Genomic DNA, 17,408 nt, shown 5'->3' with positions numbered 1-17,408 from the left:
TTTTTTTTTTTTTTTTTTTTTTTTTTTTTTTTTTTTTTTTTTTTGTTGAGGGGTGTTTTGGAGGGTTTGTAGTTTTAGGCAAAAGTGGAAGCTTTGCACTATTATTTCTTGAAATTGTTTTCTGTATTTCCACAACTTCCTTTGGGAACTCTAATTACACATATATTAGGCCACTTATTGGCACCAGCTCCCTGATGGTATGTTTATTTCTCTCTCTGTCTGTGTGTATGTGTGTGTGTCTGTGTGTGTGTGTGTGTGTGTGATTTTGGATAGCTTTTATTGTTATATTTTTAAGGTTACTAATCATTTCTTACACAATGTTTAATGTGCTGTTCATAGCTTCCAGTGTACCTTTCATCTTATTCATTGTAGTTTTCATTTCTGGAAGTTTTATTTAGATCTTTTATCTATCTTCCATGTCTTAGCTTTTTGAACATAAGGAATATAATTAAAATAACAGCTTTATTGTACTTGTCTGCTAATTCTAACATCTTGTCAGTTCTAGGATGGTTTTAATCTATTAATTTTCCTCCTATAATGGCTTATGTTTTTCTACTTATTTACATAACAGGTAATTTTTTTTATTGAATGCTGGATATTGTGAATCCTACCTTGTTTGGTACTAGGTATTTTTGTATTCCTATAAATATTCTTCAGTTTTGTTTTGAGTTGCAGTTAAATTATATGGAAACACGTTGATCCTTTCAGATCTCACCTTTAACATTTGCTGGCCATGACCAAAGCAGTGCTCAGCATAGGGCTAATTATTTCCCAATACTTAATTAAGAGTCTTATTTATATTCTATTCAATGCTTGTGGTCATAGGGTTTTCCAGTCTGGCTGGCAAGAACAGTCACTATTCCCAGATATATGTAAGAACCAAGGAGTAGTCCATGTCATTCATCCTTTTTCCCAGTCTCTTTACTCACATGCATGAGCTGATCTGTACTCTGCTGCATACTCAAGAGAAAACCTGCAGATCTCTGGAATTCTCTCCATGCAGCTCTCTGCTTTCTGGTACTTTATCTTGTGAATTCTAGCCACTTGCTCCATCTCCTCAACTCAGGGTCTGGGGCAAGTCCTTTGTTTTCTGTCTATCAGTGACCACTCTCCTTTATTGCCTGATGTTCCAGGTCTTAAAAGCTGTTGTTTCATGTATTTTCTAAGATTTTTGTTGTGGTTGTTTCCATTGGGAGGGTAAATTCAGTCTCCATTTCCATCTAGGATGCACTAACATTTTATTTTAAAGAACTACAAATGTCCTATGTCAAGAAAATACTTGGCTACGTGGAGTCGTAAACTAATCACAGAACTGTGAGCCATATTACATATTCTGATTCATTTTTTGCTACCTTTGTTTTGTGAAATTACATATATTTTATTTTTTTTCTCTGCTTCTATGCTGATATCAAGAAAATAGCTGTCACTATTTAAGTGTTTTAATGAGAAGCTGTTAAGTGAAATGAATGAATGATATTAAAGCATGAGAGTATAGTAAATAAAACATTAGACAAATAGTCCAAAAACTTACATAATACCAGGACATATAATGAACTCAAATTGAAGGAATCACTGAAAAACATATTTAGCCAGTTAGTGTTTAATTTTAAATTGGTAACTATTTCTGAAATGAAGGTTTTTGTATAAAACCACCAGTTCACCAAGTTTTTGAAAATCAGTTGGGCAATACACTTTAAAAGCTATACACATGCTGTCACCTTTGACTTGACAAATCTCCCTTTCATAACATATAAAAAAAAAATTAAAAGTAGGGATAAAAACCAAATGCATAAATATTCTATGCAATCTAATTTATGGTAGTGAATAATTACCATGTATTGAAATGCTATACACAATCTTTCACAATGTTTACAACAACCTCTGAGGGTCACACAGATGAGGAACTGAGGCTGAGAGTGTCATAAAAAGCAACTCAGAGGAGATGTTGAGATTCAAATCTGTTCTGACTCTAAGCCCTCTGCCTTTAGTTCCTAGACTACAACAACTCTAGGAAAACAGAGTTTTGTTAGGATAAGTGGTCATGGATGTTTTCACTCCTAACCACTCATATTTTAAATTTCCACTACTATTATGATATATTCTTATTTTTTTGTAAATTAGAAGAATATTTTTAAAGGTCCACAAAATAATGTCACTAGATAATCTGAGTTAAAATTTGCCCCAAAGTTTGGCAATTTCTTTCTGGAGGATGGGATGCAAGTATATATTGACTCTAGAATTCATGAATATCAGAAAATCACTACGTAAGCTCTAGTACAAAAAAGTGAACTGTTTCCTGGGGGTTTACTAGTCTTCCCTTCAATAGCTGCTTCAGCAGTTTCCTAATTTATTTAAAATAAATCAGCATGGGACTGTGTAGAAATCAACAGAAACAAGGACTTGACATGCTCAAAAAATTCCAGAGGGAGAAAAGGAGGAGTCCCTTCAGTACAGAGACTCTTAAATTTCTCTTTGTGACTATTCTCTTCGGGGTACAAGGCAAAAGAACTAAGGTGATGTTCATGCTCTCTAAGTTCTTTGATAAGAAACAAAAGTAATTATCTTGTACTGGCCATTGCTGGCCTGACAACAGATATAGTTTCACCTGTTATTAAATTTTGTTTTTTTAAATAAGTTGTGTGAGTAACAAAATCCCCTATTTCTAATAAGTGAAACTTTAAAACTTCAAAGAAATGGAAGTCTACTTTTGCTGAGGTAGTCTTCATGGAGATGGCAAGAAGACTGTACAGGGACTGTGGGCTAATGTACACCCATCAAATAAGCAATAAGCATCCTCCTCGCTTGCAGGACACCTAAATTTGACTCAGTTCCCTGACTTCCCCTATTTTGGAATATAGAATTTCAGATGAGGCCAGGTAACAGCTCAAATCCAAGTCCAAACTGAGTCCCACTGACCCTATTTTCTATAGACAGCTACATCCTAGAAAGCAGTAAGAGCTGGGCATAGAATGTCTTTAGTTGGGAGTAAGAGCAAGACAATGCTTGGCTGATAACATAACTTCTTTCTTTGTCAAATCATTTGCTTTCTTTTGTGAAAGTTTATATTTAAGAATGCCCATTTAAGAGGGTGGGAAAGGAAGGATTGGAATAACATATATTCTTAATTTCTCAGGCTACTTAGGGCCAAATGAAATATTTCTTCAAGGTGTAATGGAAAGCCTTCCCGGTCTAGTGCTTTCACTCACTAGCTGTATGACCCAAGATAGTCAATGCAATATCTCTAAATGTCAGTTTCATCATGTGTTAAAATGGGGAAAAAAAATCTCTGCTTCACAGATACATAAAGCCCTTAGCACAGTGCCTGAAACATATAAAATGCTCTTAATAAACTGTTCTGATATAGGAATTTTAAGAATGTTTAATAACATAGGGCAAGAGCCATAAATAATGCTGCGTACGCAGTAGAATCAATTGACGAACTTTATAAAAAATACACACACGTATATACAGACACATATACACACGCATATACATATGTGTATATAGATACACATACATACATATATATTCATTGTATCCATGGAGATTTCTGAAATGATTGAACAGAATAGGGCCTAATCATAAATACCTTTTTTAAAGCTTCTCAGGAGATTCCAATATCCAAACAGAATAGAGAGCTACTGGACACAGGTTCTTAATCTGCAGTCCAGAGACTATAGAATACAGAAATCCATAAACTTGGGTGAGAAAACATGTAGACCTTTATTTTTACCAATCTTCTAAACTTTGGCATTTTTCAATCATGAATGTATAAATTAAAAATAAAGCCTCTCAGGCCCCAGGTGAGACAGCATGGACTCTTTGTGTCAATAAGATACCAAATTATAAAGGAGACCTGAGGACATGCCAGGCAAAGGTAAAGTCAAGCACCTTTGCACTTAAAGAATAAACTATTCTCAGTGCCACAAGGATTTTTTTTTTTCCTTTTCTCTGGCAGTTAAACAAGTGCTGGCCTCAAGATAAGCAATATAAAAACAATTACAGCTCACTGATCAGCAGACGCCAACTGACTTCCCCTGTTCCACAAGTCATAACTACAGGTTTGATTGGACAAGAGATGGATTTTAGCAACTTTCTCCTGATAAGGGACTACCAACCATGGATTGGTTCTGGCCAGTTTACAGAGGCTGTGCACTGAGTGCCTTCATGTCTCTGCTTCACCTTTTGATGAATAGAGACCAACTGTAATACATTCAAATGTTAAGTCTCCACTACAAAGTGAACATTACATGTATATAACACGGATGTTTGTTCAGTACACATGCATTAAGACCCCTTCATGAATATTCATAGCTTCTCCTATAACCTAATATGTAACTTAGATTTAAGGGCCTCCTTCATGAATTATTCATAGTTTTTTCCTATAACCTAATATGTAACTTAGATGTTAAGGCCCCTTCATGAATATTCATAGCTTCTCTTATAACCTAGTATGTATACTTAGCCAACCCCTTCACCATAAATTCCTGTCTTACCTTTCTTCTCTTGAAGTTTCTGTCTCTGGCTTTGACCAGCAGCCTGCTTCCTAGCCGATAGGTAGTAATACTTTCTAAGACATAAAGCTCTCCTTTATAAATGTATAAATTGCCTGTTTTTGTTTTTTTTTTTTCTTTTGGAGATCGAATTTCACTCCTGTCGCCCAGGCTGGAGTGCAGTGGTGTAATCTTGGCTCACTGCAACCTCCGCCTCCTGGGTTCAAGCAATTCTCCTGCCTCAGCCTCCTGAGTAGCTGGGATTACAGGCACCTGCCACCACGCCCGACTAATTTTTTGTATTTTTAGTAGAGATGGGGTTTCACCATGTTGGTCAGGCTGGTCACAAACTCCTGACCTCAAGTGATCTACCTGCCTTGGCCTCTCAAAGTGCTGGGATTACAGGCGTGAGCCACCACACCCAGCCAATTGTCTGATGTTTTTAAGATAACAAATGCAATAAACCATAGTGGCACTATTGATATCTGTCACTTTGCACCAAAAGAAGTCACAGAAAATCACAGTAGAGTTGCTGCAGAAATCTCAAGTACTTATACTCACCACGACATCAAAATTTTAGTATTTATTAGACCCACCACTAGATTGTTACTTAGTGCCTTAAAATATATATATATATTGCTATATTGTATATTTTAAGGGAGATAGTGAGAATCCTTTGTAAGCCTATGAATTTTGTTTTATGCCTTCAAAAATATTCTGGAAAGAGGCTCCTAAGCTTCACCAGAGTGCCTAAGGAGTCCATGGTACACATAAAATGTTAAGTACTGAATATTTAGAGGCTATTTGTCAGTAAAGCACCTTCAGGAGTGCTGATGTAGATCAACTTCTTTGGAGTCACTTTGAACCTAATATGTACAATGCTGATCTCTCAGTAATTAACTGAGAAAGTGTTTTTTACAGAAATGCGGTGTATTGTAATAGATGTATATTTACATATCAATTGTTCTTCCTTATTAATTTCTCTAACAAAGCCCTCATTTCCTTTTCTATCTTCACTAGCTGATTCACTGCTGAAGCCCTACCTTTTGCTTCCTACTTTAGCTGCCACAAATGATAAAAAAAATTCAGTCTTTGCTTCCTAATTCGGTGCATTCAAAGTGTAGCATGTATTTTTTGTTAAAAAAATTTTTTCCTCAGCCTGAAATATATGATTCATAAGGATTTTGCATTGAGAATAAAAGGATTCACTTAAAATTGACTTCTGCAAGTCCTAGTTATTCTGTATATTTAATAACAAGCATTACAGAATCTCAACTTAGGAACAAAAAGCTCTTAGTCGGTAATAAATTGTCACTACAATGATCAATGTGCCAAATTTAATTCACAGATAAATAAAAGGAAACCTTGAAAGCCAAGCAGAAGTCTAGTGTGAATGTAGGCTTTGGTATAACTCTGACAATTCAGAGATGAGCCCTCACAATATATTTCAGAGGTCTCCCTGCCTTTACATTCAAGAAGTTCATCAGCTGTCTCCTCTGGTTTATGGTCAACTGGTGCTCACCCTCTCTGGAAACAGAGACATTAGCTAGTGATATTAGCTGACCTATATCCACACCCAGCACAATTCTTTTTATCAGAAAAGTTAGCTTTTGCTTAGAAGCTGCCACAGTGGGTTGAATTGTCCAGTCCCGGTCATTAAAGGTGGCAGCCATGCAGTCGAGAATGATGTGAAAAAACTCCAGCAAGAGTGATAATTAAACTTGGAAAATGAAGGGTCACCTTCTTTCATTCAGCTCATTGGGCAAACGCATCAGAATAATTCCAAAACAGCAGGGGACTGTCTACTCTCAGCATGACAATATCTAGGTACACACACATATTTCTATGGGTTCAAACGGGAATGCCATTTTAATTGTATTTAAAATGTTATCTTCAATATGAGGAGTAAAAATGCTAGAAATTAGTTCTAGGAATACAGAAAAGAAAATGTGTATAATCTAAATAGGGAAAGAATCAGAAACAAGAAAAGTATGCATTGTTTTCTCAAGAAAAAGCATTATAAGAGAAGAAAATTATCACCAGGGAAATTGAAAAGAATATTAACTACATCTCTTCTTTCTACTTGACTGTAGAATCACAAAACAAGGGTTTCATCTCAGCTTTCTTGTTCACTTACTGTCATTTCTTGGTGGTCATTACTACAACTTACTCCTACCCCAAAAAGAGAAAAAGTATCACATGAAGTTAAGGCAATCCATCGGTAGGAGTTATTTTCCAGGAAAGTATTTTTTTTTCAGACACATTAGCTTATCTAGATACTATTGAATCAGTATTTGGGAAATTATATTTCATACCATTCTCATGAGGCATTAAAATGTAATACCAGGCCAGGCGCGGTGGCTCACGCCTGTAATCCCAGCCCTTTGGGAGGCCGAGACGGGCGGATAACGAGGTCAGGAGATTGAGACCATCCTGGCTAACGCTGTGAAACCCCGTCTCTACTAAAATACAAAAAAAAAAACTAGCCGGGCGCGGTGGCGGGAGCCTGTAGTCCCAGCTACCCGGGAGGCTGAGGCAGGAGAATGGCGTGAACCCGGGGGGCGGAGCTTGCAGTGAGCGGAGATCCGGCCACTGCACTCCAGCCTGGGGACAGAGCGAGACTCCGTCTCAAAAAAAAAAAAAAAAAAAAAAGTAATACTAGACTGGGAACAGTGGCCTACACCTGTAATTCCAGTACTTTGGGAGGTTGAGGTAGGAGGACTGCTTGAGTTCAGGAGTTCAAGACCAGCCTGGGCAACATAGCAAGACTTCATCTCTACAAAAAATTAAACAATTAGCCGGGCATGGTGGCAGGCACCTGTAGGCCCTGGGAGGCTGAGGCGGGAGGATCACTTGAACCTAGGAGCTGGAGGCTGCAGCGAGCCATGATGGCGCCAATGTACTCTGGCCTCGACTACAGAGTTGGGGGTGTACCCAATCTCTAGTTAAAAAAACAAGTAATACTCAATATTTAAGGACAACATAGGCAAATACACTGGACCAGAGAACACTGTTATCAGACAGGAGCATGGATGGTAAAAACAAATTTCAAGTTCAAATTCTAGCTTCATCATATATTAGGTGTGTAATGATTGACATGGTACTTAATCTCTGTGTGCCTCAGTTTCCTCATCAGTGAAATAGAGACAATAATACTACCTATCTCATAAGGTTGTTCAAAAAAATCAAATGAGTTTAAAATAAATAAAACTGTTATAACAGTGCCTAGCACAGAGTGAGTGCTATATGAGTGCTCATAATATATTATTACCATTACTATTATGTTGCATGTTCAGTACCTGGCAGAGAATTTAATACTGTACATCAGGTTTACAAACATATTATTTCTTTTTATAGTTGACCTTTTTTGTTGTCCTTATCATTCTGAGAAACGCTTCCCAAAAGATGTAGGTCCTTTAACAAACAAATAGCTCAGCATACCTCTTATATAGAGTGTTATACAATGCGAAAACAGGGATAATTTTCACAACAAGCTCAGGAAGGGAAAGATTCCTAATAAGCAGAAACTAGAGATTTTAGATGGGTCCTGATAGTTCCCTTCACATCTAAACGACTGTCTTGAGGAAGATAAATTATATTTGTTCTGTGTGCATGTATTTTATTTCAAGTTAAGAGATAATTTTGAAATAATTAGAGCTGCGTAAAACAGAAAAAAAACTTGACGGGCAAGGCAATCGTGTGATTTCTATATTCCTTTGTAAGAATTTGCAATTTATCAGTTTGTAGACAACCATTCACCAGTTTCAATAGATTTTAAAATATATCATTAGTATACTTGAGTGTTGTTTTTGCCTCTGAAAGACATATGTAGGTAGAAAAATATTTTCGATGACATAAACACACGCATTGCCTCAAATCTCAACCTCCATTCACTACCAGTTCATTGAAAGAAAGAATGAAAGAAAGAGATATAAGTTGTGTGTATTTGAAAGAGACAGAGAATTGAGGAAGAGGGAGGGGAAAAGGGAGGAAGGAAGAGAGAGAAGGGAGGGAGAGGGAGTAGGAAAAAAATAGGAAGTGGGAGAGGCAGGTGGGAGGGAGAGGGACTATAAATGAATGACATTAAGGATAACCCTAACCAGACTATTGAAGAGAAAATATTATCTATTATATTTAAGCCTGATTTTACTGCAATATTTATGCATGGTTCTTTAAAAGAAAAAAAAGATTTTATAAAAGATAGTTGACTCATTTAGTATAGGAGTGTTAAAATTATTTGGCGAATTATTTCCCACTGAAAAAATATAAATTTCATAGGAAGATATGCTGCTTCTGCCTCAGGTTCATATTTAAAATGATTTATAGTCTGCAATTTCTTCCTAAGGTCATCACCTTCATAAATACCAGCCACATACAGTGAAAACCAACTCAATAAAATGAGTATTTCATTTCTCTTCCTTCTGCTTATGTAGATACTTCTTCCATCTTACATGGCACCCATTTATAACAAAGCTTCACATTGTGTGGATTTTTATGAGTTCTTGAGCTTTTCTTTCTTTTTTATCTTTCTATGCATCAGCAAAGCAACTGGCAGATTCTTTAATAAAATATACACATTAATATTTATAAGCCTATGAATTGGATGTTTAAATAAACATTCACCAACTTATGCCAATTCTCTTGTTTTAGATGTTAAATCACACTTACATTGTCTGGAAAGTCAGCCTTTAGTTCAGTGACACTTTGACACCAATATGCAGCCGTTTTCTCACTGATGAGCTCAATATTCAGAAAGGAGCTTTGTCCAGGGCCATACATGGGGCCAGAGGTGGTTCCCCGGATGATTCTGGGGGAAACATTTGTCACAATGTCCTGATGAAAGAGCAAAGATATTGAGTCTCCTTTTGACAAAGAAAAGCTATAATCTTTATTATCTGCTCATTTCCATATGACAATATTTTATGAAGTCCCTTCTCACATTTTGCAGAGGCATTTTAATATACATTAAATTAGAATTGCACATAAACTACTTGTAAATAAAAAAGGTAAAATAAAGTATTTGTTAGCTTTAGCTAAATTACTTCTTGTAATTCTAGGTTTAGAATAGTGCAAAAATAAAAATATTTATATTCATTAACACTGATTTAGGGCATACACATGTTAACTTGTTTGTGATTAAATAATAAAAACATGATAGGTAAAATGCAAAAGTTTATCATTTCTGTCCATTTAATCTAGGTATCTCCAATCACAGTTTAACTCCAATAAGAATTAATGTTAGTAAAAACTTTATTTTTTTCCTAAAAAAAGTAATTCCAATGTAAATAAGTGAAGGAATACATATTAGTATTACTGGCTCATCAACCATTAACACATATTTTAACAAACTGGCTAGGTCAAATTACTTATAGGATTATAACTATATATTCACATTCAATGAGAAGAAAGTCACTTTCTCCAAGACTGAAATGGGTATATCAATAACTTCCTGATACCTATAAACAGTAAACAGTAAAATTAACTTGCTTGTTAAGTGTAATTAACAATCCACAACTGCTTCTAAAGCTGTATTAACGAAGAAGAATAACATTCTTCCATTACTTAAAACTAAAAAGAAACAAAGAAGGAAAATGTTTCTTTTGCCAACTTCCAATTAAAATTAATTTTGAGTAAAGGTCATTTAGTTAAGGATTTATCAGAATTAGTCATTTAAGTACCCCTCCTCACCATCTTGTCACTTTTAGTAAGATAACATGAACCCCCATTAGTATATAGCAATTAAGGTCAATTTACATATTTTAATTAAGAACCACCCCATATAAAACAATTAGCGTAATAGGCATACTAACTGGATTTCATAACATTTGGACGTTTTTCCAACTAGATAGACAGGAAACCTTAATTAGCATTAATTAGTGCTGATCTGCATATGTTTGATAAGGCATACCCTTGCCACAAAAGATTATTTATTCCTGAATCTGCCAAATGCCACAGTTGCAGAGGATAAAAGGACTTTTCTTCACATTGCATGTTAATTTCTGATAATTTACATTCACTTTTACCTTCGAATTAGTATATTATAAAATAAATGGTATAAATGTTACAATAAGCCTCCTTAAATATGTACATTTTAACTTATAGGAATCATGCCAGTTAATTTTTTACTAATTAAGTCATTCCATTTCTATTGTAATTGTGTGCAACATCTCCAGTTTGCTTTGATTTGCTATTGTGAAACCATGTTTCACAATCTTAATGGGTAAAATGACAAATAGAGTTACTTCAGGAAGCTCAAGCCTAGTGCATCAATTTCCATCTTGGCAAATGCTTAACGTTCTGCCTCCTTACAGGTGGCTCTGTGAAGCTCATCCAGCGGGTACTCCGGTGTTTTCATGGTCTGAGAAGACAATTCTTGAAATGTTTCACTCAGATGAGGCTAGTTTTCTTCTATGTTCCAATTTTCAAGAGCCATACCCTTTAAGCCTTGAGATCGTCCTTTCCTCTGCTTTACTCTCTACTCTAAATGCTCTTCACCTAAGTAAGTCCAACCTAGGCCACAAATTGTTCTCTACACAGGATTTCTTAGCCAAGGAGGAGTGAAATCCGTATTTAGTTCACCAAGTCAAGCGCCCTGGTACTGTGCTGGTGGGCAAATAATGGGGCATCTGGTTTTGATGACCATTTTTTAATTTATTCGTCTGGAAGCAGGTGCTTCCTGCTTATTCAACAAAACTGACTCATGTTAGCAGTATCCCTACTCCTGCCCATTCTCCATGTCTTCATTTAGACTTCAGTTCCTTTGAGAAGTTTTTCTTTTCTGTCCAACTCCATTGAGTTTTAGTAACACGCGCTGACTCATGCCACCATAACAATATATACCTTCCCCAATTGGCACTCTTACTACCATTTATTGCGATTGTCTATATTCCTGACTGTACCTTCCACTACAGCATAAGACTTGTAAAGAAAGAAACTATATTTTGTTTACTATTATATGCCCAGCTTCCAGGCTGGCCTTTAGTGGTGCTAAAGTATTGTATCTTGAATGAGTCTAGACTAAAACCATAAGCACTAGAATCAGTCTTGTCCTGAGGTATGAGAACCAAAGATATTTATTGCTGGCTGCATTCTGCTGCTGAACAGACCGGGGTTTGGGCTTTGATACGGTTTGGATGTGTACCCCACCCAAATCTCATGTTGAAATGTAATCCTCAGTGTTGGAGGAGGGGCTTGGTGGAGGTGATTGATTGTATCATGGGGGAGAATTTCTCATAAATAGTTTAGAGTCATCCTCTTGGTACTGTCCTCATGATAATGAGTGAGTTCTTGTAAGACCTGGCCCTTTAAAAGTGTGTAGCACCTCTCCCCTCTTTCTCTTGCTACTGATTTATCATATGATCTGACTGCTCCCCCTTCACCTTCACCTTCTGCCTTGATTGGAAGCTTCCTGAGGCCTCCACATTAGCAGACGCTGCTGTGCTTCCTTTAGAGCCTGCAGAACCATATGCCAATTAAACTTATTTTTCTTCATGAAATTTCCCAGGCTCAGGTATGTCTTTATAGCAAAAACAGGCTTTTATTCAAAGTTCAGGATTTATTACTACGCTTAGATCTTTTCCTGCTAGTCCATTTCTCTAGAATTGGGGTTCTTGCTTGCTTCTTCTGATCCTTCAGGGACCCCTTTTTCTACAACTCAGAACATCCCCTCCCACGGTTAGATCCCTGAACCGAGTGCTGTGATACAAACCACCCACTGCTATAGGCCTTCTCACACAGCCCACTGTGACGACTGGCTGACAGAAAGCATGCTTGAACTTCACCCCACTGCAGCTTCTAAGACCTTCCTGATTGCTAGTCCTTAACTGCTGGGTAACGCTGATCTCTAGGATTTAAATAGAATGCCCCCATTCAGATACAATCCAACTCCCAGGCTTTTTTGGTTCATGTGGATGTGAATTCTTAACCTGATCCATGACCACCTAGGGTATTTCCTAGCTAATGAGCCTGTCCAACTACAGTTGTCTTTTATGTTTGTCCTGTATGCTAAGAACACATCTTAACAGTATACGTAGGAATTTTTAAAATATCATAGAATATAAAAGACACAGAATGGAAATTTCACCTATAACTAATAAGGAAAAAAATCTTATGGTTCAGGAATTCTAAGATATATGCTATATGCTATTTACAGTAACCCTACTAATAACCACAAGGCCAACATCTCACGTTAGCCAAAAGGATCTATAAGCTGACAATATTTAATTGGAGGACTGTCAAGAAAATGCTTCTTTCTTAAGCATTTCCCCCCTCAGTAATAACTCAAAACCTACAATTCTACCTTTAAGAATTTTTTCTTTGTGTATTATGAGCAAGTTTCTTATCAGTGTTAGAGCTGGTTTATTTTTCTCTTCTATGATGTGGTGTTAAACTGTAAATATAGCATAGGAGAGTTACCAATGATCTCCTTAATCAAGATAATGAATAGGAAGTACAAACCAAATCAAAGGAAAATTTATCTACTTTATGATAGAGAACGATTAATCATTTGTGTTGATTTATAATAGAGAATGTTTATTTAAACAGGTCAATTTTCTCATTCCTTAATTCAACCAAACGTAAAAGGCCCTTTATAACTTCTCAAATTACAGATGCCTACTGTTGTAGAATGGGTTAACTATCTGTAAGGCATTTGTTAACATGATAGAAATTCGACATTTTCCAAATTCAACTAAAGTGGCAAAATTCCAATGTATTCATCCAGTAATAAATGGGTAATATAAATTTTATTCTACGTTTTCTTTCCCAAATTCAGTCATGTTTGTCATTGTTTTGCCAAAAACATTCTCCACTGACTTGAGACTTTTAGAATTTTAAATTAAGTGAAAGATGAATGAAAACACAGATATAACCAATTATCTTTGGTTATATAACTAGAGTTAGAGTTTCAATAATTGGACAATAACTTACTAAAGCTTTTGACCTGGGAAGACTAGAATTTGAGCATGATTTCATAAGAGAATATTTTGCTTTAATATTTAATGGCTAAGTCTTATTAGCATTGCTTAAGGGAGTTAATACAACAACATAAACATATTCAAGAATAGTTAGAGTAGATAAGAGTTCATTCTCTATAATAAAAAAGACAAACTGCTATAGCTCTGAGCTTCAGTGCATTAACAATATTCAGATATTTTAAAAACAGATGTTTATAGAAAAGGAAGTGTTAGGTAATATCTTAGCTTTATGTAATATTATAACTACCATTATAACATCAAGTATTAGTGACCTTTTAACATTTGAAGTGCTGATAGTGATTTTTTCTCTATCAGAAAAGAGATTTAAATGGTAAACTGACTAATCATATTTGTTTAGGTTCATTTACTTGACCTCTCTTATTGTAAAAACTTACAATGTTTCCATGGTTACTACTGAATTAAAACAGTCACAATTGCCACAACTAACAGAAAAAGAAAACTTTGTAGAAATGTCTGAATAAGAGGCTAGAAAAAGAATGGGGTCAAGCAAAGTTGGATGAAAACAGGAAATAAAATTTGCAAAGTGAATCATAGCTACATATACCACAGTGGATTAATTTTATAAACATCTTGTTGAATGAAAAGGGCACGTTCTAGAAAAATATATAGAATATGACACACAACACAAAGCAATATATTGTTTAGTGAAACATACTGATAGGATAAAACTATAAATATAAGTAAGGTAACAACTAAAAATAATTCATGATAGAAGTTACTTCTTGGAGTAGGTAGATGGTGGAGGAGAAATAGGAAATGGTAGAGCAAGAAGGCCTTTCTGAAAGTACTAGTGATATATAATTATAAAGAAACTTTACTCTTGAACTGCAGAAGTGTGGTAGAATGAGAAATCTGTTCAATGAGTTATGTGGCAGTATAGTGTATACTGCTATGAGTTGTTGATAAAGTTTTATCAGTTTACCTGAAAAACTGTAACTGAAATCGAAGAAACATTTGTTTTGTTTCCTTAACTTCCAAGATTCTGCTGTAAATATTTTGTCAAAAACATTTTAGTAATTTGGTTTTATAAATTAGGAGTTCAAAAATTAAATGTACTTCCTGACAAACTGTTTTCTAAAATATATCACTTTCCTCATAAAATCCTACTAAGTACAACATAACCATACACTATTCCACAAAAGAGGAAAACCACTCTGCAAACAAGTCTAACAACAAATATCTTGTTACAGAGTCAGATTCCATCATTATAAATCTAACATACTGCTACCCTGGGAATAGCAAAAAGTGAAATAAAATTCAAGAGTGGCCCAGTTTCTAGAACAATTGCGCTACTATGAAAGAACTCGCTAACATTTTATTTTCTTCATGAACTACGTATATTAATATTTGATTCCTCCCCAAAATAAACTTTATAATGGTCAGAATAATCTCTACTTGGTTTTCTCGGGGGGACAAAGTAGGCAAGATGAGTATTTGTTCTCAATAAATCATTTTTTTCTCTTGTAATAGCTTATATAAAGATAGTACTCAATATCTGAATTAGTGACAGAATTTGCCCTTTTGTCATCAGCAACTTCAGACCTATCTACACGGAAAACACAATAAACAAAAATAGCACTATGATCCTAGAAATAAAAGATAAATTATCAGAGAAGTTGTAGCACTGACATTGTAGAAATAACAGTATTTTAGACATGTATAGCACAAATCTTTCACATATATCACTCTTTTGAAATTATCACGACCTATCCATGGTTGCATATCTAGTAAGCATTAGAGATGAGACTAGAACTCAGGTGTGCTTATGTGATGTGGATAATAATAATGTTGTTAGTGACCTCTTAACATTTAATATACATAATAATAATTAGAACTTATTTCAGTTGCAAGAAAACAAATCAATTTGAATAAGTTAAATTTTAAAAGTGGGGTGTGGTCTATTTATTTTAAGGAAAAGGAGAATTTCACATAACACACACAAATATGCAACTATACCTCAGCTAGGAATGATTCTTTGTCTCCTCTCTGCTTCTATTGGCTTATTTCTTCATTTTTCTTTCTGTCTCTCTACAGAGAGCTTCCTCTGTCTCAGTTCATATGATAGAATATAACTCTCTGACAAGTCCCAAGTTCACAAGCTGTAGGGAAAGTCACTCCTCCAAACTTGTAATCTCTTAGGCCAGATTTTAACCCCTGGTGACAGAGGCCCTAACGGGCTTAAGCTGCATTAGTTAGTCATCCCTTGTTTAATGAACTATGTCTGGCAGGATAAATTTAATTAGGATTCACACAGATGCTCAGGTAAACAATGATGGGGTAACTGAGAGCTGGGTAACTAGTATTATCTGTGACACCAGGACCAGTAGATTTAAATTCACCTTAGAAACTTCAGAAGAAAATATACAGACACTGACAAAGGATAATTATCTAGGAAAATGGTGGTCAGACAGGCAAAATAATTATCACTTAGTGAAATAAAAACTCTCTACAGTCTTGATTCAAACATGATGATCCATTTCCTATTCCTGTGGCCCAAAACCTTGCAAGATCAAAATTCTAAGAATGCTTTGACATTCTCCAATGTTTTAGACTACACTGGGAATCTCTCATTATCATGTGTTAGTGTGTTGAAGATGTCAACACAAAATAGCATGGTGTGGTGTACTTAATCTCAGCCTTGGCCTAGGCTGAACTGATGGAATGAATAGATATTCTATCTAAGAGGGGAGGACAGTGGAAGAAATAGGAAAGGAGGAACAAAGAAGAGCACATTGTTCTAAAATGAATAAGAAAACATGTATGACCTTATTAGGCTTAAAAGAGGGGACTAATAAATGAAAACTGACTAGACTGAATGTCTGCTATATGTCAAGGAAGGAGTTTTACTCACATTTTCTCCAGTGCTCACCCAACACCAAATGTTCCTCACTCTTGGATAGTGTGTCACATATATAAAGCATGTGGTGTCTTATACTGTAGAAATATGGAGATTAATTTTCTGAATTTTATTCATGTCTGATAAAAATACTGGCTCATATAATCATGTAGCCTTTTGTTTTTCCTCTTGCCCTTTTCAAAGAGCTTACGATTTTGTAAACTAGACACTAAAAGTGGTTTGTTTTGTTTTTTGACCTTCTCATCTGCCGATCCGGATAACCATCACTCTGTCACAGAGAAGATGTAGGATATTAAATGAAGCAATACAGCACATGACTGGCATGTGGTATTTGATAAATAAATGTTTATTCATTCACCAACTCACTAGCTTCAGAAACAGTCAAAACAAAAGTTGTGAGAGTTCAGGTGACTGATTTTAACTAGTTCACGGCTAAAACTGGGAAATAAACCGGAAATGAAGATGGGAGGATTAAATAGAGTTGGGTCAGATTGCAGAGTCTTGAATGACTGTTTTAAGGAGTTCAAACTTTTTCTGCAGGCTTTGAGAATCCATTGTGTTCTGTCTCCTATTCAAGTTATTAATACCAATAGCTCACAGCAGCTGTGCATTCACAGAGATAAGTTTTACAAGAAACAGATGAAGGGCTTTTTTAGTGCTGATATCAGATGGATTAGAACGTGATTAATCAACAGACAGACTGATTAAATTATTGGGTTCACTGTTCAGATAAGAGGTTTTGGATACACTCTGCCAAACTGTAATTAACTTAGAAATTTCTGCTGGCCTGCTTATAAGGTGATCATGTGATATGCTTTGAAGAAATCTTTTAAGGCCCAGAATAGCAGCTGTGAAGGTGTAAGCATGAGTCAGTTTTAACAATTATTAATTATCTTCAAGTATTAGAACAGAATTTTCACTGGAAGTGATAAATACTTTTTAAAATCTTTACTTTTAAAAAAACTTGTGTAAATCTCTGGCTCTACTCTACCACTGACTGCAAATGAAATGACTACTATTGAAAGCAGTATCTAAAAGAGTCGAGAGAGGAGTTTTCCATTT

The 17,408-nt window shown here is 35.5% G+C and overlaps 1 protein-coding gene across 1 annotated transcript in view; it reads right to left on the bottom strand.

Moving 5' to 3' along the window:
• The window catches only part of DPYD (dihydropyrimidine dehydrogenase), an 875,642-nt gene that overhangs the window by 364,553 nt on the left and 493,681 nt on the right, over window positions 1–17,408 (bottom strand). The window contains 1 exon segment of the mRNA XM_017850609.1: window positions 9,162–9,326. Coding sequence (XP_017706098.1) covers window positions 9,162–9,326 — 165 coding nt within the window.

This window comes from Rhinopithecus bieti, unplaced genomic scaffold (genome assembly GCF_001698545.2).
Source record: "Rhinopithecus bieti isolate Rb0 unplaced genomic scaffold, ASM169854v2 scaffold_1887, whole genome shotgun sequence".
NCBI lineage: Eukaryota > Metazoa > Chordata > Mammalia > Primates > Cercopithecidae > Rhinopithecus > Rhinopithecus bieti.
The sequence above is the reverse complement of the archived record's forward strand: the minus strand, read 5'-3'. Positions and strand labels throughout refer to the sequence as shown.